Below are 21,798 nucleotides of genomic sequence, written 5' to 3'. Positions count from 1 at the left end.
CTCCACCCCGCTCTCTGATGCTCTGGTGCCTGCACCCACAGTGCTTTCCGGAGCGGGAGGGGCTGGCAGCCCTCACAACCTGCTGAGAAAAGCAGATGCGTTTTCAAAATAAATAATATTTTTAAAAATACCCCCTTTCCACCCCCAGTCCAGAAAATGGCAGAAGAGAACATGTAAAGGTCCTTGTGCCCAAAGCTGCCTGCTGCAAGCCCTCACAGGGCCCCCCTGGATCTCCCCAGCGGCTCCCGTGGGCTCACAGCTGCTGTGGGATGCCCTGCTCCTTGTAGCCTGTGAGGAAGAAGCAAAGGAGAGATGGTTAGACACCTGCTTCCTTCAGGATTTCTCCAGGAGGTGCCCCTAGCCCAGAATGCACACAGGAGGCCTTGTTTATACTAAGGTGTAAATGACTGCTACCATCAGAGCACAACTTTTCTCAAGGGCTTTGACTTTCTAATGAGAAACAAAATAATCAATCAGGAATTGTGGAGTACTGGGTCTACTGGGAATGTTTGTCGGGCTGTCATTTGGGGTGGGAGTTAAAAGGCTAATGATGTGCTCCTGAACCCACATCTGGAAGCCACTCATAGACTGGTCTGGTGTGATTTCCCAATGCAGAGCCTTGGGAGCTGGTGCCAGGCAGGCTTGCCTGAGGGTTAAGAATCTGCTATGGGTGGATGGAGAGGAGGAAGGAGAAAGATGGCATACAGAGGGGAGCAGCTGGCCGGGCGCGGTGGCTCAAGCCTGTAATCCCAGCACTTTGGGAGGCCGAGACGGGCGGATCATGAGGTCAGGAGATCGAGACCATCCTGGCTAACACGGTGAAACCCCGTCTCTACTAAAAATACAAAAAAAAAAAAAAAAAAAAAAAAACAGAGGGGAGCAGCTATCCCTGTATGCTTCCAACCTGCTGGACCATTACGGCAGGAAAAGGCGCCTGAAGGCTAAACCTTTAAAATATTGATCATGAGTCCTTAGGGAAAAAGTGAGCTCTGTGGATAGTAAGGAATTGTTACTGCTTTATTTAGGTGTGAAAGGGTATTGTGTTTGTTTTTTTAAGAAGATACCCTTTGGGAGGCCGAGGCGGGCAGATCACTATGTCAAGAGATGGAGACCATCCTGGCTAACATGGTGAAACCCTATCTGACTAAAAATACAAAAAATTAGCCCGGCATGGTGGCATGCGCCTGTAGTCCCAGCTACTTGGGAGGCTAAGGCAGGAGAATCACTTGAACCCGGGAGGTGGAGGTTGCAGTGAGCCGAGATCACGCCACTGTACTCCAACCTGGGAGACACAGCAAGACTCTGTCTCAAAAGATTAAAAAAAAAAAGATACCTACTGAAATATTCCCAGCTGCTATTACATGAGTAGAATTTGCTGAGTGGTTATTCCTGTTAGCCAGTGAACTTAGTCTGAAGAGGAGCTTCAGTGTATTCAGCTGCTTTTTCTCTTCATTTTACAGAGTATTTCTCAATTTTGGGTGCTAATAAACCCATGCTGTGGTAGGGAAGATGTAGGGAATGACAGAGGAAAAGAGGCTGGCCATGAATTGATAGTGGTTGAGGCTGGTGTGGGCATTAGGGCCTCATTTTACTAGGGGCTCTACTTTTCTCTATGTTTAATCATTTTCCAAATCAAAAGTTAAAGCTAAACATAAAAGCCCATTGACCCACTGGGAGAGCGGGTGGGGTGTTTGTGTGCAGGACTGGGGGTCTCAGGGGAGGAGAGGGCCCCAAGCAGCAGCACGAGGCCTGCACGTCCATCCGCAGACTCACCTTGGGAAACTGCAGCAGCACAGAGTGGGAGGCAGCAGGAGGAAAAGAGAGAGAAGAAGAGAAAACACAGCCTGAAAACAGAGCCATAGGGAACGCTCCGCACAGGAAACAAAGCGGATCCATGATAAGGCCTGGGAGATGGGACAGGGGCAATGCCAGCGGTTTCTCAGATGCCAATCCCCAGGCAGGGAGTGCTCAGTGCTCATGGTGACAGCCACAGTGGCCAGCGGTCTGCCCACCAGCTGTGTGGGCGTGGCTAGGGGCACAGCGAGGGGCTCTCATACTGCCAGGGAGCTCTGTCCACTGCCTCCCCAGCCCTCCATATCCTGGCCATGCCCACACTGCTGCCTTCATTCTTTATTCTTGTCTTCTTTTGAGACAGAATCTTGCTCTGTTGCCCAGCTGGAGTATAGTGGCATGATCATGTCTCACTGCAGCCTCAAACTCCTGGTCTCAAGTGATCCTCCTGCCTCAGTCTCCCAACATGCTGAGATACAGGCATGAGCCACAGCACCCAGCCCTTTTTTTTTTTTTCCATCCTCAGCTCATGCCTTTCTCCAGATAAGTTCCAGATGGACATGAGTGGCAGCTCCTGGACAGCTAGAGCTTTGACTGCAGCAATCTAAAGATGCCAATGTGTCCCATCCTGGTCCCACACTGGCTCTGTCTGAGCTATGTGCTTAGCTGTTTCTATGGAGAGGAGCCACATATATAAAAATATTTTGGGGAAGACCCAGGCCAGAGGGTGGCAAACAGGTTTTATCTTTCAGACCTCTTGGATCAATTAGTAGTGACTACCTGAAGCCCTGTGCTGATAACATGTGAGATTGGTCAGCAGAAAGTGTCATGATTGATTAGCAATGTCTGCCATGGGCATGGCAGTAGAAAGAGCCCGCCATAAAGCTACCAAGTATTTACTGACAGGGTGTTGTTGATTGTTATTTGTTGTTATTCATATAAATCAAGCAACATGCTTGCAAGTTCCTGATCTTAGCTCCCACTTTCATTTAGATTTCTCTGACTCCCCTCTTAGGAGTTTTTCATGATGGTGTATTTGCTGATGACATCCCAGGCAATGCCATGTGAAAAACCAAGGTGTATTGTTACAACTGAAAAGTTTCCTCCAGTTTTATAGCAAGGGGCTGGAGTGACACCGGAAAGAAGAGTCCCTTATCCAACTGTCTTCTAGGATAGGAAAGTCCATTATACTTATTCCCTTCAAAGGAGTCATTCTCGGACACACAAGTTCCATGGTTGCTGGGAGTAATCCCACCTGCAGCACCATCTTATGAGTGGCAACTATTCACCCTTTGGGGGTGGGATTAGTTGTGGGAAAAAAATGCAAAGGCTTCCCTTGCTGAGATGGGTGAATGAGTCTGGGAGTCAGGCAGTGGGCAAGAATGAGGTGTGACTGGTTTTTGTATGCAGCCCTCAAGTCTATACCCCTGATATGGTTTGGCTGTGTCCCCACCCAAATCTCATCTTGAATTGTAACTTCCATGATTCTCATGTGTTGTTGGAGGAACTGGGTAGGAGATGATTGAATTATGGGGACGGGTCTTTCCTGTGATGTTCTTGTGATGGTGAATGAGTCTCACAAGATCTGATGGTTTTAAAAATGGGAGTTTCCTGGCACAAACTCTCTTTGCCTGCTGCCATCCACATAAGATGTGACTTGCTCCTCCTTGCCTTCTGCCATGATTGTGAGGCTTCCCCAGCCATATGGAACTATAAGTGCATTAAACCTCTTTTTCTTCCCAGTCTTGGGTATGTCTTTATCAGCAGTGTGAAAATGGACTAATACACCCCTTAAAGCATTCTCAAAAGTTTGATGCAAAGACAGCAGCCCTGGAAACAGTGTGCAGGCAACCAAGGGGCTGACACTGACCCCCAGTGAAGGCTGCGTGGCAAAGGTGGGGGCTGCAGCTTCTTGCACTTGCTTATCCTGCAGCCCAGTTAGCGCCCCACACCAGCCACAGCAGAGGAGTTTCTGGCCAAGTCAGCAGCCTGGGGCAATGGAAAGTGAGGAAGTGACTGGATCCCCATCTGCACTTCTGGGGCCTCAATGCCTCACCTAGGGCATGATGAAGGGAGCTCTTTAAGTTATCTCTAAGGTTCCAACCTCTTGGTTCCTGGTTACTAAGGAGATCAAAGACAAGTGTACCAGAAAGCTCTAGAGATCAGATGAGGCATCAGCATACATTATTGAGACCTACCCTGTGACACAGTCACGTTCCGCTTTAATGCAGAGGTTCCTTACTCAGATCCCCAGTGCCTGGCCAGATGCTCAGTTTGAGAGAAGATGAGCCAGTAAGAGGGGCTCATCTTGCACAAATTGGGCAGCCTTCAACCTTCCAAAGGCAGAAGCACCTCCCAGCTTCCAGTTGGGAACAGGGTCAAGAGCCTGCAGACCACAGGCCCCTGGGGAAGCAGCAAATTTCCTCTGTGGAATTGTCGGGACCCAGTTTTAGGACTCACCCAAGGGCTGGCAGCACTTCCTTCCTATCAGTCATGCTCTTCATCTCTCTAGACAAATGAAAGTGGCCCCTGGACATGCCCGGAGGGTGAGATCCCATGAAGGAGATGCAAGGGCCTGCCTGCTGGGCTTACCTCACAATATTCCTCTGACAAGGCAACCCCTGCCCTGAGCATACCCCTCCCAGGAAGAAGGAGCAGCTTCCCTGCCACTTCTCAGCTCATTCCTCCCTGGAGCAGCTTGCTGCTCAGCTGCTGGTCCAGCCTGGAGTTCCCCTGCTCTGGCTGCCCCTGGTTGCCAGCATCTGGCTGATTTGCTCTGATTCTGGGAGATCCTGGCAGTGCAGCTGACCCACTTCCTCCCCTGATCTCTGCTGCTGGAGGAGCCACTTCTGGGCAGCCCATCTGACCACACTCCACTGCATCTCCCTCAGGCTCTGTGTCTACCTGCATCTTCTCTGGCCTGGTGGCCTAACTGGTCACTGACCCTTGTCCTGCCATTTATGTGTGCTCTCAGTCTTGGATATTCACAGGATTCTGAACTGAGGCTGAGTTGACTATAGATCATTCTACATAATTCTAGGGCCCCTGAACCCTGAGTTTCCCCTCCTGCCTCTGCCACCCTTACCTGGCTCAGCTTAGCTCTGGCACTGAAGATCCCAGCTATGAATGGTTTTGGGGGGTATAGGACACAATGAGGGGCATGGGGTATGGAGTGAGGCCAAAGTGCCTGAGAGATGAGGTCAATTATTGAGGAACTGTGCCCTCACAGGTAGATAGGTGTGGGAAAATACAAGGAACGTGGATGGTGGTATGGGAGACAAGTACAGCTGCTTAAAATGGGTGGAGTCTGTTTTAAGATTTTGCTAGGTTATTTTAGAAAGGGTAACTGAGTTGTCTTTGGTAAACTTGATTTTGTAACTTTAAACACTTTCACAAAACCATTCTGTGTCTGAATCAAGTTTGCATTAAATGATGGAACTCTGCCTGCCATGAACTCATAATTCCCTGCAGGTGTTGAGCTAGGCCTGGTGGGGAGGGTCCCTTGTGCCAAGCAGCCCGGGGAGTTGTGAAGAGGGCACAGGCAAGCCCTCTCCAGAGCCGGTCCTTACTGGGTGAGCAGGACCTCAGCCAGCCATGAAGGCCTCCCAAGTCCTTCCTGTCCCTGGTCACTCCCCCACCCCCAGGAGGCGCAGCACCAGCAGCTACTCACTGGCAAGGATGACCATGTCCATGCCCCAGAAGATGCTCATGATCCAGCCCACCATGACGATGGCCGTGAGGATTTGGATGAGGGCTGCTGCAATGTTCAGCCAGAAGACGCAGCACACATGCCTGTCCGGGAGGTCGGTGCGGGCCCCGCACAGCACAGTGAAGGCCGAGACGAATGTCCCTGTGAGAGGCCAGAGGGGACAGCCTTCTGAGGGTGCTGGGAGACAAAGGAGTCTGTGTGCTCATTGCTGGCCTGGGGCCCAGCTGTCCACCCTCCGAGAGCTCAGAGAAGAGCCACCGATGTCTGGCACCCTATCCTCTGAGTGGCACCACTGCCCAGACCCTGGTCCACTTCTCGTCTCCATACTACATAGGCCACCTGGAGCAGGTATGGCACGGGGCTGCCGGGGGCCCCATACAGTCTTGGAACCTTTCAGGGAGACAAGGAAATCACATTACAAGCAGTCCTTTCTGGGAAGGAGCAACAGGGAAGCCACTTGCAAGGACAACAGGCAGTTGGAAAGGGCAACTTTATCTGGCAAAGATTCCAAGGGCCAAAGAGTTCTGAGGTGGGAGCTGGTGTGTCTGAGTTAACAGAGAAGCAACCTCAGAGGTAAATTCAGGAGAGGTGAAGGGCCAGGAAATGACCACCTGGCACACATGCTGATTGCTAAGGGACAGGAGCCAAGAGCCTAGGTGCCTGCACAGTGTAGAGGGTGCAGACTAGGACAGGTTTCCCAGAGCCCCTCCCTGATGGGGTTCCCCTAGACACCCTGACCTATAAGGGGAGGGACAGGGAGCCTAAGCTCTATTGAGCATCCACAAGGTGCCAAGTAACGTGGTGGGTGCAGTCACATTCTTCACCTTGTCTAAGACTCAGCCCCTATGGGTAATATCACTACCTTTACTGAGTTAGGCCCCTTTCCTACATGGGCTCTGAGCCCTCCTGATGACAACTGTGAAGATAATTAGCATTCTCTGTGTCTGTCATAGTTCCCTACTGGTGTCAGTAACAAGTTACCCAAACCTCATGGTTAAAAGCCACACAAATTTATTCTTTTATAGTTCTGGAGGTTAGAAGAGTCTGCAATGGGTTCTCAGGGATGAGTCCTTCTGGAGGCTCCAGGGGAAAATCTACTTTCTTGCCTTTTCTAGCTTCTAGAGGCCACCTACATTCCTTGGCTTGTGGCCCCTTCCTCCATCATCACCACTAGCAGCGTAGCACCTTCTCCCTGACCTCTGCTTCTGTCTTTATATCTTCTTGCTGCCTCCCTGTGGTAAGGACCCTTGTGATAGCATTCAGAACCCACTTGGGTAATCCAGGATGCTCTCCCTATCCATTTAATTTAATCACATCTGTAAAATGCATTTTACTACATCAGGCAGCATATTCACAGGTTTGGGGATATGGATGTGGACATCTTTAGAGGCCACCGTTTGGTTTACTACACTCTTACACACACAGAGAGTGATTCAGTGTGATGGTTAATTTTAGGTGTCAACTTGACAGGATTGAGGGGTTCCTAGATGGCTGGTGGGGCGCTATTTCTGAGTGTGTCTGTCAGACTGTTTCCAGAGGGGACTGATGTGTGAGCCAGTGGACCAAGAGAGGAAGACTTGTTCTCAGTGTGGGTGGGCGCCATCCAATCAGCCGGGGGCCCAGCAGAAACAAACAGGCAGAGGAAGGGGAATGTCCTCTCTGCTTCCTTTCCTCCTTCCAGAGTGAGACGCTTTTTCTTCTCCTGCCTTTAGATATCACACTGCAGGTTCTTCAGCTTTTGAACTTTGGAACTTACCCCAGAGGCCTCCTGGGGGCCTCTCAGGACTGACTGGGGGCTGCACTGTTGGCTTCCCTGGTTCTGAGGTTTCAGACTTGGATTGAGCCATGCTGCCCACTTGAGCCAGCTACTAGCTTCTCCGGCTTTGCAGCTCGCAGTCAACCTATCGTGGGACTTCTCCACCTCTGTGATCACGTGAGCCAACTTCCCCTCATAAATACCCTTCCAGGGCTGGGTGCAGTGGCTCATGCCTGTAATCCCAGCACTTTGGGAGGCTGAGGCGGGCAGATCACCTGAGGTTAGGAATTTGAGACCAGCCTGGCCAACATGGTGAAATCCTGTCTCCACTAAAAAATACAAAAATTAGCCGGGCATGGTGGTGGGCACTTGTAATCCCAGCTTCTCAGGAGGCTGAGGCAGGAGAATTGCTTGAACCCAGGAGGCAGAGGTTGCAGTGAGCCAAGATGGTGCCATTGCACTCCAGCTTGGGCAACAAGAGTGAAACTCCGTCTCAAAAAAAAAAAAAAAAAAAATCTCCTTCCATATATCCTGCTTGTTCTGTCTCTCTGGAGAGCCCTAACTAATACCTCTCAGGAACTAAGCATCTTGTCCAAGGTCACACTCACAGGCAGGCATTGAACCCACCAGAGTCAGATGCCAATGCCACGCCCCGCTGCACTGCCTCCCAGGTGTAGATGACCTGTTAAAAGCAGGCCCAGACCAGAAAGCAGGGCATTTGGGAAATTGGCCAAACGACTGGTGACCATTTTCACATTCCTCACGTTCCATTCTGTCAGTTCCTGCTCTTTGAGGCTGCCTGTTTTTTATTTTGCCTCCCACTCTGAACTGAGTCCACACACTGAGTTCTGAAACTGACCCTGCCTCGTTTTCCTCCTCCTCATCGGTTACACTGCCACCAACGTGAGGTCCCAGGCTGCATCTCATTGGTTTCAGGCCCTTCCCTGCCCAAACTCGCTGGCTCCTATAGTTTCCAGGTCTCGCCTTTGCTCTCACCCACACCTTTGTGCTTCAGATCCAAGGCTGAAGCCTGAGTCCACGTGCTGATTTCTGAAACTAACCCTGCCTCGTTTTCCTTCTCCTCATCATAACCACTGCCACCGATGTGAGGTCCCAGGTGGCATCTCATTCACCTTCATCCCTTGAGCCCCTTGCACAGTGCCTTATACACAGTAGGTGGCCTGTCGGCATTCAAAGAAGTACACCAAACCTCAAGTGTCTCCTCCGACCACCTGTCTCATCACCTGTGGCATTTGTTAAAAATGTGGGGTCTCACCTGAGATCTACGGAATGTCTAAAGGATGATCCGGCATCTGCATTTCTCAACAAGCTTCCCCCCTGCCCTCCAAGGAATCATAAGGCTCACTAAAGTGTGAAAACCACGGATGCAAGATCAGGCAACTCACTAACTACCCCTACTATGTCCCTGGCACAGAGCCCCAGAGGCCCTGTGGGAGATCCAGAGAGGCAAAACTGTTCTTCTACTCACACCGATGGACAGCCAGCTAGGGGCACAGAGTGTTGCCTGGAGCCTCCTTCTGGGGGGATGAGATTGGGGTGCAACTCTGGAGTCTCTGTAGAGACTCATTCAGGAACCTAACTGGACCCCTGTCCTCAAGAACTCACAGTGTACTGGGCAAACTCATCACCCCATCTGACAAAGGAGAAGGAGGCTAAGGGCTTCTGTAAGGGTAAAAGTGATGAAGCTGGGACTTCAGCTCCAGCCTCTTCCTGCGGGGAGGAGAAGGGAGAGGATGGTGCAGGGGGCAGGGTGGTGACAAGGGGAAGGTGATGGGGATGAAGAGGGAGGACTGACTCTGGCCATTTGTGGAAGGCTTTGAATGCCTGGGTAAGAGTTTGCCCCCAACCTGCTGGAAATGGAGCTCTCACAGAGAGTTCTGAGCAGGAGAGAAATGCAATGGAAGCAGGGACTTAAGAAAATTAATTTGTCAGCAGGGTGGATTTTTTTTTTTTTTTTGAGACAGAGTCTCACTCTGTCCCCCAGGCTGGGGTGCAGTGGCACGATCTCAGCTCACTGCAACCTCCACCTCCCTGGTTCAGGTGATTCTCCTGCTTCAGCCTCCTGAGTAGCTTGGATGACAAGCATGTGTTACCGTGCCCTACTAATTTTTGTATTTTCAGTCGAGATGGGGTTTCCCCATGTTGGCCAGGCTGGTCTCGAACTCCTGACCTCAAGTGATCTGCTCGTCTCTGTCTCCCAAAGTGCAGGGATTATAGGCATGAGCCACCGTGCCCAGGTGGCAGGGTGGATTTAAAGTGTCTGAGATGGGAAAGATGAACTAGGATGAGAAGTCAGCAGCTGAGGAATGGAGGAGATGTGGGCTCAGTACTTAGTAGTGGACACAGGAAGATGCGGAGGACTCAGGGACTATTAGGAAGTGTGTGCCACCATCCTTTGCTTCTGCCAGTGCATCGTGCATGTGAGACAGGAGATGCATACAAGTGCACCTATTACAAAAGAGAACGCTGCAGAAGTTGAAAGATGGTTGAAGATGAACAAGAATATGTGTGGAAAATGTGAAGTGAAAATAACATAGGTGCCATTTGCTGCAAACTTATAGTTTGCTAAGCACTGTGCAACCCTCTCTCTACCTACATTACCTCTTATTCTTAAAACCACTGGAGGTAGTTATTATTATCCCCATTTTACAGATACAGAAACTAAGGCTCAGATAGGCTAAATGACTTGCCCTCACAGCAGAACCCAGACTTAAAGTCGATCCGTCTAGTTAAGAAGGCTGAGTCCTTTTCAGTCTAGGGTGTTGCATCCTTACATTAAAAAATAAGGAAAGAAGCCAGGCGTGATGGCTCACGCCTGTAATCACAGCACTCTAGGAGGCCAAGGCAGGCGCATCAACTGAGGTCAGGAGTTCGAGACCAGCCTGGTCAGCATGATGAAACACTGTCTCTACTAAAAATACAAAAATTAGCTGGGCTTTGTGGTGCACGCCTGTAGTCCCAGCTACTCAGGAGGTTGAGACAGAAGAATCTCTTGAAGCCGGGAGGCAGAGGTTGCAGTGAGCCGAGAATGCTCCACTGCACTCCAGCCTGGGTGACAGAGTGAGACTCCATCTCAAAAAAAAAAAAAAAAAAAAAAAATTATTAATAATAAGCAAGAACCTTCATCCTTAATGGTTTTCAAATATCCTTGAACCTACTCCTTCCCCTCCCTATGTCCTTTATGGAAGGCCTTGAATTGGATGGTGTTCTGATCTCTGGGCTACAGTGTCCTGACTCGGTGGGAGCTGAGACCCAGTGACCCTCTCTTTGTGGCTGTGGCCTCACCTCACTCTTTCAGGCTAGGAAATGGGAACAGTGGTCCGTGTTCTTTCATGTTTTTATTAGACTGAACCATATGAAATTGGCATTTCTGCAGGTCAAGAACAGCTGAAAAATAAAAGCCTAATGTGTATATGAAAGTTTTGAGCATAAGGAAACTTTGTCTTTGAACTCAGAGATTCTTAGAGTCAGAAGGTCATCAAGCCCATCTCTTGTCAAAAGATGAAATCTCATTGGCATTGCCAAAGTGATTAGAGGCCAGTGGGCTGAGTACCTGCCTATTCCCTGTGGAGCAGGGAAGGCCTGGTGAGCCCAGTGCTCTGCAGACGAGCAGGGCTGTGCAAGCTGAATGATCCCTACCAAAAGCTTTGGCTTATATGGTAGGAAAAGCTGGGCTGGCCCACACTTTATTTAAAGGACGAGACAACCTTAGCATGTGTGTGGTGTCGGAGGGATTTTTGGTCTCTGCACCTTCTTTTACTCATGTTGACACATTCATGATAACTCTAAGCCATGTAAAAATATAACCTTATACACATACTGACTTCTACCATGTGCACGCATATTGTCCAGTTGTGTGAACTCAGATATCACTAATTAGGAAACTATGACAACAGGTCTCTTTTGCCATATAAGGTACCACACGCCATAAAAGGTAGAGATTAAGTGAATGGATTTATGATATAAAAACTGTTTTAATCTCTTCAGCAGTAAATTTTAAAAATGGTTTTAGCACATTTTCCTATGAAGAGGTGTTAATTGTTTTAAATGAGTCTTACCAGTTAAATAAAATGCTCTACCCAACAGCCATGTGTTGGTTTTAATTTATTCTATTGAGCGCCAGCCATATGCCAATGCTGAGTCCTGGGAATGGGAGCCCAGACAGGTGATGGGAACTTGCCACCCCAGCCCGGGAGCTCACACTCTGGCAAGGACACTGGGTCACACCAGGAACAGTGACGAATTCTGTTTGGCCATAGCAGGAAAGACTTCACAGGAGAGCAGGCGATGCAGCAGGGAGCTGGGAAGCTGATGGGGACTCATGGAGGGAAGGAGGAGGGGAAGAACATCTGCAGAAAGGCCAGCCTGGCTGTCCGAAGCTAAGCGGTGCACAGTCTGGAGCTCAGGGTGCATAGACTGGACTCAGAGGAGGGAAGAGCATCTGGAGACAGGCTGACCTGGCCGTTCAGAGCCCAGTGGTGCACAGGTTGGACTTAGGGCATGTGTAGGGGAGTGATGAAAAATGAGGCTGGCTCAGACTTCTGTAAAAATTTCAGAAATTAAACAAGTGAGGCTGGAGGGGGCAGGGGTCAGACTGGGGAGGGCCCTGCGGGCCTGGCTCTGGAATCCACCTTCCTCTTCCAGGCAACAGGCAGCCCTGGGAAGGGGTTAAACAGGGGACTATCGGGCCTAGTTTGAATTTGAGAACAAACACTTGACCCCTAAGGAGGGATGGGTCGGAAGCGGCGAGGTGGAAGGCAGGGAGAGGAGGCCTTGCAAAATCCCCAGTGAGAAGGGAGGAGAGGGCAGTAGGAGAGACAGGACCTGCAGAGGACAGGTAGGCAGCATCCTCAATTTAGTGACCTGCTGGATGTTGGAGCAGGGAAGGAACAGGGGCATAGGATGGGTTTGGGGTTCTGGTTTTCCACACTACAGGGTTAGGATGGAGCCATTGACCAGGGTGGGAAACCCAGAGTGGGCCGTGCCCACCAACTGAAGAGAGCTGAGTCAGAGACAAGGACCCCAGAGGTGTCAATTTCAACTAGTGGTTGAAAGTGAATGAGGTCACCCCACGAGGGCATGAAATTCAAGGACAGACCCTGGGAGACACCAAGATTTTAGGGGTGAGCAAGGGAAAAGAAGACCACAAAGGAACAGGGGAGATCCAATCAGACTGGCTAGGAGAGGGCATCCCAGAAACAGGAGAGAACTGTCTGGAGGAAGAGGTGGTGGGGCAGGTCACCTGCTTCAGCAAGGTTCAGTGAGAGGGGCCACGTGCAATCACAGACTCTCTTAGGCCAAGAGTAGCTCCACAGGGAGTCGGGAGACTGGCAGGGCTCAGAGCAGGAGGTCAGAGGGTTTGGAGAGAACGGAGATGTGGATTCCAGAGCGTGGGTGAGGACCACTTTTCCTTAAGTGGGAGAAACTTAAGCTTGTTTATCTGCTGAGAAGAAGCTGCCAGGAGGGGGCAGGGGACAGTGTGAAGACATAACCAGGTAGGGGATAAGTGGACATCAAGGTTCTTGGCAAAATGAGAAGGGGAACCATCCCCTGATGTTTTTCCAAAGCAGTATGTACATCAAATGTCTCAAACTGAGGTTCATATGCAGATTCTAAGGCCCCAACTCTAGACTGCCACAAGCACAGGGATGGATCTAGGAATTGCTTGTTTAAAAAAAAATAAACATTCCTCCAGCTGATACCAATTCCTCTGATGGGTGGAGGAATTAGCCTGGCAGATATAGAACGAGAAAATCATACAACTTCATCAGAAATGAGTCCACGATTCTAGTTTTTCACTCTGTCCAACGGCTTCCCCCACATGACTCAGAGCTGGAGCGGGAAGACGGTCCTCTGCAGCAAGGACAGGGAGGCTGAGGCTGGCCCTTGGCATGCTGTTCCTGGAGGTCCCAGCGAACGCTAACTGGTACCAGCGAAAATGATGGCAATGGATTGTACTGTCAACCACCAAAATCAATGTGTTGTAAGATACCTGGGACTTAGGCACAGACATGTGGTTTGCACATCCTACCATGATCCTGGGAAAAAGGGCAGGCAGCAGAGGCCTGTGGAAGTCCTCCTACGGAGAGGTGCAGCAAAAACACAAGAAGAGCCAAGCTTTGCAAGCACAGCGCCCCCTGGCTGCCATCACTGTGGTCTCTGTGCTTGCAGCTTCCCCAAGGAGCTCAGGGCTCAGGCCCCAAGACAAGGCAGTGGGGAGGGAAAAGGGTCTCTCCACTTCCATCCTGGAAGCCCCAAAGAGATTCTCTGGGCCTGTCCTCAGGGGAGAGTTCCTGAAGCTTGGCTGTCAGGCACGAGAAGGCAAGCAGTCAGGAGTGGGCTGGTACAGTCTCCCATCAGGAGGGGGGCGGCTCTGCTCCCACAAGATAGAGCCTGGGAGCTGGGAGCATCCTTTGAACTCTCACTAGGTTCAGTTTTTCGCATGACCCACATGGGAGCTTTGGGAGGTGTTGAGTTTGGAGAGAGGATCTTAAAGCCTCTTGGAACTTGGTGGGAGAAGGGCAGAGCTGTCTTCTGAAGCAGCTACTTCAGGGTAAAAACTGCCCCGGGACCTAGGCCAGCAAGTCGTTTGATCCCAGTTGTCAGCTCCAGCTGGCTCTGTAGTCATTGTGATGTGCTGCTCCCCAGTGGCTGTGACTTACACCTGGACACCCTTCCTCACTCCCGGGGTGTTGGTTGAGCAAGGCCTTTTTCAAGGCCTTACCCTGAATGTGAGCTTTGGGGGTGAGGAAGGAAATGTACAGCTGATTTTGAAAGCAAAGAAACAAGTTCTTCACACCCTGAAAAACAGGACCCATTGCCAAGGGCTGCCTAGTTCAAGGCCAGAATAAGCTAAATGGAAGATTATGTTCAGGATCAAAATGAGAGATTGCTAAAAATACATCTTCCTGGGTCCTGCCACCCTAAGATTCTGATTTAGGAGGTCTAATCATCTTTGCCTCATTGTGCAATTATTTCAACCAGAAAGAAAAGGAAAGAGAACTGACTACAAGTTCACAAATACTTCTGGACAAAAGTCCCAGGGACACAGAATCAGCGTAGCCTTGAACGTGAACGGGGCCTATATGGCCATGGCCTAAGTAAACCAGAGGAGGCTGCAGAAAGCAAGGCCAGAGTCCTGGGCCACTCTGATGCTCTTCGTGCCAACTCTTTTGGGTTTTGTTTTCTCAAGAAATGGAGCAGAAGATTTGGGATATCATGTGTTCATATGTGCTGAGGGAAGGCAATGTCATCCTTTCAGCTTTGTCACTCCAGAACAGAGCACAAGAAGGCCACACTAGGTGGGAGACAAAGGTGTCAACAAAGGGCATATCAGCGCAGCGTTTGAGGCTGAGCAGGTCTGTGGAGGGGCTGTGTCTTCCCCTGGAATTACACCAAGTCAGTCACCCAGAAAGTGTTTTGTAGACCCAGCACTGTCTGCAGCCTCATGTCCTGGCCAGCAAGGAATTTGCAAGGAGGACTCAGAACATAAAACCGATCTAGAATAGTGCAGGGTAAAACACAAACAGTTCTAGCATCCTCATCATTCCTGACCCTCCACACACTTTTTCAGAAAGAATCTGCCAGTGCCCTTGATACCTCTATCCTGGAGCAGCAAAGGGTCCGTGAGTGGCTTTCAACATTAGAGAAAGCACAGACACCCTAGTGAGGTCACACCACCCACTGGAAAGCCGAATTTGCCAGTATTTCGTTGGGATCCCATCATTTCAGTGCAGTAACTAGGGGGTCTTTCCTGCTATCAGCAGTTCCCAGTGGCCAATAACCCACCTTTGATCAACTAGAGATGGGAGAGTAAATTTATTATGACTTAAATCTTTCCATGCATGGGTTTCATGGAAGAGAATGAGGAAAAGTGGACCGGTGACCTTCTGTCTTCCAGCAGAGAGAAGGTGCATGGCATCTTGAACCACTTCTCCCTTAGCCTCAGCTGCTCCCCTATATCCAGAGGCCCTCCATTCTCTCCCCAGTCAGAAAGTGCCAGCTTGGGACGAACCCTCTTCATTCCTCCCAGGGTCTCGGGTAAATGCTCAGGGGTCTTGGGCAAATGAGTTGGGATTGTGAGGTTGACGGGGTCAGGGGAACACAGTGGGGTACGAGTCTTCAGGCAGACAAGGGGTGTGCAGGTGAGACCCTGGTAAGTCACAGCCTTCAGGTGTATTGCAGCATCAGGTGGGCTGCAGCTGTTACTGTGTGCCTTTGATTTTCCAACTGGCATAAAGACAAGAAGACAGGAGCCTTCTTGGATGCCACATACCCATCCAGTGTCCTTCCTTCTGAGGACAGAAGGAAAATGAGACCAGCTCCCTCCTCCGTCCCCCTCAGTCCCCTGACTGTGACATCAATTCTCATCCTGCTGGGGGTGAGGGTGACTGGAGCTAATAATTAATTTTACCGGCTCTGGGTGTGCATCAGCTTCCTTGTGCTTATTAACAAACCTCCTCTGCCCTCTGCCTGCCCGCTCCCAGCCTGGGCACTCTGTGGCAGGGCTGGGGAGCTGTGCTACAGAACTGGACACCATAGGTCTCTTCAGGGGTATTCCCAGGATGTTAAGCTGGAGGAGAAATTTAACCCCACGGAATTTCTCAGTTCCCTAACTCCAAGCCTGCCATGACAGAGTCTAGGCTTCAGTGCTAGAGGGTGAACTGAGGAGACAGGGATGGGATGTTGTGTAATGGCCAGGGCAGGGGAGTCCAGGACAATTCAGTGGCCCTTGAGGGCTTAACCTTGTCCTTCCTACCTTCCAGCATGTCGGTGTTAAGGGTGGCCAGTTTGGTGGAAAGATGGGTGAGGGCAGCAGTGGTGACATTTGTTATAGGAGACAACACGGCTACCATCTCCTTAGAATTTGCAACCTCACAAGATGACATTTCCATGGATGGGTAGACACGGAGATTAAAAACAGAGAGGGGTTCTGCCCAAGGCTGCAGCAGCCAGAGAGACTCTCTGAGATCAAAGGCAGTGAGAGCCTACAACATGATGAGACCCAAAGGGATCTCTTGTGGGGATGCTGCTGCAGCAACTGAGAACAGGGATCCCTGAGCTGACCCCTTGCCATAATAGTGCCACTAATCCACAGGCCCGAGGCTAAGACTTCCAGACTCATGCCCGGACCTCATCTGATTGCCCAAATAACAAATAACATGGATGTAGTGCCCACCATGTGCTCAGCATGGAGCTTGTTAAAGCTGAGGCACTCTCTCCTTACCAAACGCAAGCCTGGGAACAAGACTGCCCCAGGGATTCAGCAGCCCAGTGTGTGTGAGCTCAAGTGTGCCAGGCACCAGTGGGAGCTCATAGCCAGGCGTGGGTGACCCCTGGGATTGGTGGGAAGAGCGGTCCCCAGGTGCCCTGAGCTGTGGCTACACACACTGGGCATATGGGAGAACGGTGCACCCTGAACCCTTAAGTCTTTGAGCCCTCAGAAGCAAAAGCCTCAGTGGGCCTCTGACACAGCAGGTAGTAGCAGACTCCAGTCACTAGACCTGAAGACTGCATTCCATCGTGCAAAAGTTTGATGAGATCATGGAGTTAGAGTCTCCACAATGGAACTGATGCCCTTATAAAGGGATGAAGAAATCCAAGCTCTTTCTCTCTCTCCCTCCCCACCTTGTGAGAAAACCAGGAAGAGTCCCTTCCCAGAACTCAACCACACTGGTATACTGGTCCCAGATTTTCCAGTTTCCAAAACTATAAGAAATAGATGTCTGCTATTTACGCTACCCTGTCTATGGTATTCTTGTTATAGCAGCCTGAACTAAGACATGTCCCCTCCTTAAAATCATACCCAATTCATTTCATCCATTCATTTTTCCATGTATTCAGCTAGCATTTATGAAGTACCTGCTGAGTGTTTCAGTGTCCAAGCCCTCAAGTATCCTACGGGGCAGTGAGAGGCAAATAACCCACAGAACGCAATGCTGTGTGGTCAGTCCTCTGAGCAGGGACTGAGGCGGGACAGGCAGGATAACACTGTGAATACAAAGGTGGGCTCTGGCATCAGAATGCCAGGGTCTGAATCCCAGCTGCATCACAGATAAGCTGTGCAACCTTGACAAGTGATGGCATTTCTCTAGACCTCATCTCTAGATGATAGCATTTCTCATTTCCCCATCTATGAAATGCGCAATGATAGTAGACAAGGGTAAACGTGAGGATTAAATTAACGCATGTAAAGTACTTAGAACACAGCATGAAACCAATAAGGCCTAGCTGGGGCATGAGGAGGGCCCCACACTAAGTAGGAAGGAAGATGATGGGGACTGTCCTCTGAGGAGGGAATGCTGGAGGAGAATCTTGGCAGATAGGAGTTATTAATTATGACTAGGAAAACAAAATTGAAGATTTCAATGAATCCTGCTCTCACACTGACTTGTGGCCAATGGCATTATTCTTCACTCCACCTTTTTAAAAAAAGTTATTATCATTGTTAAGTTCACCGTGTCAGCCTCATGAAGCCTGAGGCTAGGCACTCAGCCCTATGCTGCAGTGTGATACAGCCGGGAAAAATTATAATTGTGATGACTACACAGCAAGATGGGCAAGTGCTTCAAGTGAGATTACACAAATAGAAAGTATATTGTGTGGGGGACTATTTTTTTTTTTTTTTTTTTTTTTTTTTTTTGAGACGGAGTCTCGTTCTGCCGCCCAGGCTGGAGTGCAGTGGCCAGATCTCAGCTCACTGCAAGCTCCGCCTCCCGGGTTCACGCCATTCTCCTGCCTCAGCCTCCCGAGTAGCTGGGACTACAGGTGCCCGCCACCTCACCCGGCTAGTTTTTTGTATTTTTCAATAGAGACGGGGTCACACCGTGTTAGCCAGGATGGTCTCGATCTACTGACCTCGTGATCCGCCCGTCTCGGCCTCCCAAAGTGCTGGGATTACAGGCTTGAGCCACCGCGCCCGGCCGTGGGGGACTATTTTAACATATGTGTGTATGTGGACAAAGACTGGAGTGTATTAAGCAAAATATTGTAAAAATAGTTTTGCCATGGTGGAATTACAGGTGGCTTTTCTCTTTTTTCAAAACCAAATTCTCATTTTGGTTAAAACAAGGTTTTAGGCAACCTGTTGAGATCTAACTCTTCAAGGATGTCTATCAGTTAGCTCCTCACTAGCTGCAGAGAAGGCAATGGAGTGGTTGAGTAAACTAGGGGACAGATGCATGCAGACATCTAACACAAAAAATTAAATGATGCCATGGGACTCTGCAAGGCTGTGACAGAAGCCCCTGAATTTCCAGGAACACCCCTGGAATGCAGCTCCCAATCCTATGGTGTTGTTCGCAGTTAACCAGGCAGAGTGGGGCTTTCAGCCAAATGGCAGGCTTGGGTTCACCTGCTGGGAGGCCAGACTCAGAGGCTTCTGGGTTGGAAGCCAGGAAAGGACTCCAGTCCCAAGAGGCCTTCGGGAGCCACTGTAGACTCAGGCAGCCACAACACAACAACAGTGGAAAAGGAGGTGGTTTGACTGAGCTGGCGCCCAGCCTCTATGAGGACCAGGAAGGGAGGAGAGGAGGTGGAAGGAGCCCTGTGTGGGGCTTGTGCTCAGGTGCACCCTGTTAGCTGGTGATTCCCCACAGGCCTGGCAGACACACGTGTTCCTTCCTGGAACTGTGCCCTGCCGGGCGGCCCATGTATATGCTCTAGTGCTAGGGACAACTTCCTGCCTGGGGCACATGGAATCAGTTCAAGATGGCTGTCTCCATGGGGAGGTGATGTTGCCGCTCCTGCCATGGGGACATACCACACTTGCAGGGAGGAGTTGTCCCTTGTGGTCTTTAATTTGGAAGTAACCAACTCAAACAGGCTTAAATCACAAAGGGATTTATTGACACCTGTAATCCCAGCACTTTGGGAGGCTGAGGCAGTCAGATCATCTGAAGTCAGGAGTTGGAGACCAGCCTGGCCAACATGGTAAAATCCCATCTCTACTAAAAATACAAAAATTAGCCAGGCATGGTGGTGCATGCCTGTAATCCCAGCTACTTGGGAGGCTGAGGCAGGAGAATTGCTTGAACCTGAGAGGTGGAGGTTGCAGTGAGCTGAGATCATGCCACTGCACTCAGGCCTAGGTGGCAGAGAAAGACTGTCTCAAGAAAACAAAAACAAAGGGAAATCGGTTCACAAACTGGAAAAAACAAAACAAAACAAAACAAAACTAGAAGGGCACTGTGGGATCATGTTAGGAAGATGGAATCTAGGGTCAGACTGCTGAGTGTTATTCCTGACTTTACCATTTACTGGTTGACTGAAATTGGGCAAGTTATTCTACCTCTGGAGGTCTATCAAACCTTTTCAGCCCAATTTCCTCATCTGTAAGATATGGGTTATACTAGTATCCATATCCAGGATTTCGTGTGAGGCTTCATAGAGATTATGCATTTAAAATGCCTAGAACGTATTAAGTACCTAATATATCCTTGCTATTTTTATTGTTAACAGGAATTCAGGGTTGGTTTGATTTCTTGGCTCAATGATTCATCAGAGACCCAATGTCTTCCATCTCTCTGCTCTGTCTTCCAAGGTGTGAGCTTCATCACAAGGCCAACTTCTCTCATGGTGACAAAATAATTGCAGCAGTTCTAGGTTCACATCCATATTCCACATCTCCAGAGGAGACAGAACATTTCTGTCTCAGCATTCCAAGTAGGAGTCCTGAGATTTACTGAGATAGGACTAGTTAGTTCACTTGCCCACTCTTGAATCAATGATTTGGCAGAAGAAATAGAGTCAGCTTCCCCTACAAAACCCAGGTGGCATAAAGGAGACATGAACTCCTGAGTGAAAATCTGGATTTTTTGGGGAAGTAGGAAGAGGGTAAAATGATGCTGGGTAAGTGATCAGTAATATTCACTAATGGGATAACTGCATTATTAAATCAAGCATAGAAATGATAAATTGAACCATCTTTTTCCAAATGGGGGTGTGGTGGATTTAAAACATGGCACCCAGGCCGGGTGCAGTGGCTTATGCCTACAATCTCAGCACTTTGGGAGGCCAAGGTGGGTGGATCATGAGGTCAGGAGTTCCAGACCAGCCTGGCCAACATGGTGAAGCCCCATCTCTAAAAATATAAAAATTAGCCCAGCATGATGGTGGGCACCTATAATCTCAGCTACTGCAGAAGCTGAGGCAGGAGAATTGCTTGAACCCGGGAGGCAGAGGTTGCAGTGAGCTGAGACCACCCATTGCACCCCAGCCTGGGTGGCAGAGCAAGACTACATCTCAAAAAAAAAAAAAAAAAAAACAAAACATGGCACCCAATTCTTCGACACTCTTTCACCAGGAGATGGGCCCATATACTTTCCTCTTAAAACTGAACTCTCTAAGAACCAACAGCATGTAACAGAAGTGGCACTATGCCACTTCTCAGGCCTTAACAAACTGCTGGATCTCACTTCCTGCATCTTCAGCTGCATACTCTTGAAACCAGCCACCATGCGGTAAAAAAGTCCAAACTAGCTCATGTGGGCAACTCCGGGGAGAAACCTTATGTAGATGGTCCAGTCAACAGCTCAGGTGAGGTTCCAGCTGATGGCCAGTTTCAGCTACGAGACATGTGAGTAAAGATGCCTCTAGATGATTCCAGTCCCCAACCATCAAGTCACCCTGGTTTTGAGTCTTGCTAGCTGAGGCCCCACACATCATGGAGCAGAGACAAGATATCCTGAATGTGTCCTGTCTAAATTCCTACCCGCAGAAGTGATGTGCATAATACAACGGCTTTTTTTTCACACCACTAAATTTTGAGATTGTTTTCTATACAACAATAGATAGTTGGAACAAGAGCGTCACTGGGCAACATGTCAATGGAGGGGGAAGAAGAGTAGAAGAAGTGGGCGAGGATGTTTAGTTTTTACAGCAATCATTTAGCATCTAGAATCCTAAAGGCCTGTACTGCTTGGTTCTTGGGCAGAGGGGGTGATTACTCCCATCGCCCCTCCCAGAGCTCTGCCCCACCAAGTCAGGACAACTGACAAGAGTCAGAGAGTCTGTTAGGATAACACTGCACTGCAGCCATGCTACAGGAAGTACATAAGATTATCAAAAGATAGCCAGTGACAGAGAGGGGGATTCTAGTGGACACAGAACTGTGAGGAAAGAGAAAAAGGAAGAGGCCAGTGAGGAGTCGCTCCCTGAGGACCTTTCTAGGTGGACAGGAATGGACTAATAAGGCACTGGGGAGGAAAAAACAGAATTGCTTTATGCTGTCCTGTAGGATAAACGTGTGCTTGCTTGTCTGGCAAAAGGTACCTTCCCAGTCTTCCAACTGGCAAAGGTAAAACCATTATCATTATAATCAATCTGTAATGCACTGAGCACTCATTAGAAGTTAGCATTTTACCATATTTCCTCACTTGATTTCTACAACAATCCCAAGTCTTTATTATCATTTAACAGACAAGAACAGGCCTAGAATGAATGGTACATTAACCAACGGCAGTGGATTTCAGAAATGGCCCCAGTTCTCCACTTCCTGTATCCATAGCCTTTGCAATGTGAC

General features: G+C 49.5%; 1 protein-coding gene across 1 annotated transcript in view; it reads right to left on the bottom strand.

The window, feature by feature from the left end:
- Positions 1 to 253: 253 nt before the first annotated feature.
- STUM (stum, mechanosensory transduction mediator homolog) overlaps positions 254 to 21,798 on the bottom strand; it is a 57,231-nt gene continuing 35,686 nt past the window's right edge. Inside the window, exons 2-4 of the mRNA XM_030935081.1 lie at positions 5,462 to 5,641; positions 1,774 to 1,782; positions 254 to 288 (exon numbers count right to left, since the gene is read on the bottom strand). Of these exons, the coding sequence (XP_030790941.1) occupies positions 254 to 288; positions 1,774 to 1,782; positions 5,462 to 5,641 (224 nt within the window). The remainder of the gene's footprint in view (positions 289 to 1,773; positions 1,783 to 5,461; positions 5,642 to 21,798) is intronic.

The sequence above is a fragment of the Rhinopithecus roxellana genome, chromosome 8 (assembly GCF_007565055.1).
Source record: "Rhinopithecus roxellana isolate Shanxi Qingling chromosome 8, ASM756505v1, whole genome shotgun sequence".
NCBI classification, from domain to species: domain Eukaryota; kingdom Metazoa; phylum Chordata; class Mammalia; order Primates; family Cercopithecidae; genus Rhinopithecus; species Rhinopithecus roxellana.
This window is presented reverse-complemented; position numbering and strand designations above follow the sequence as displayed.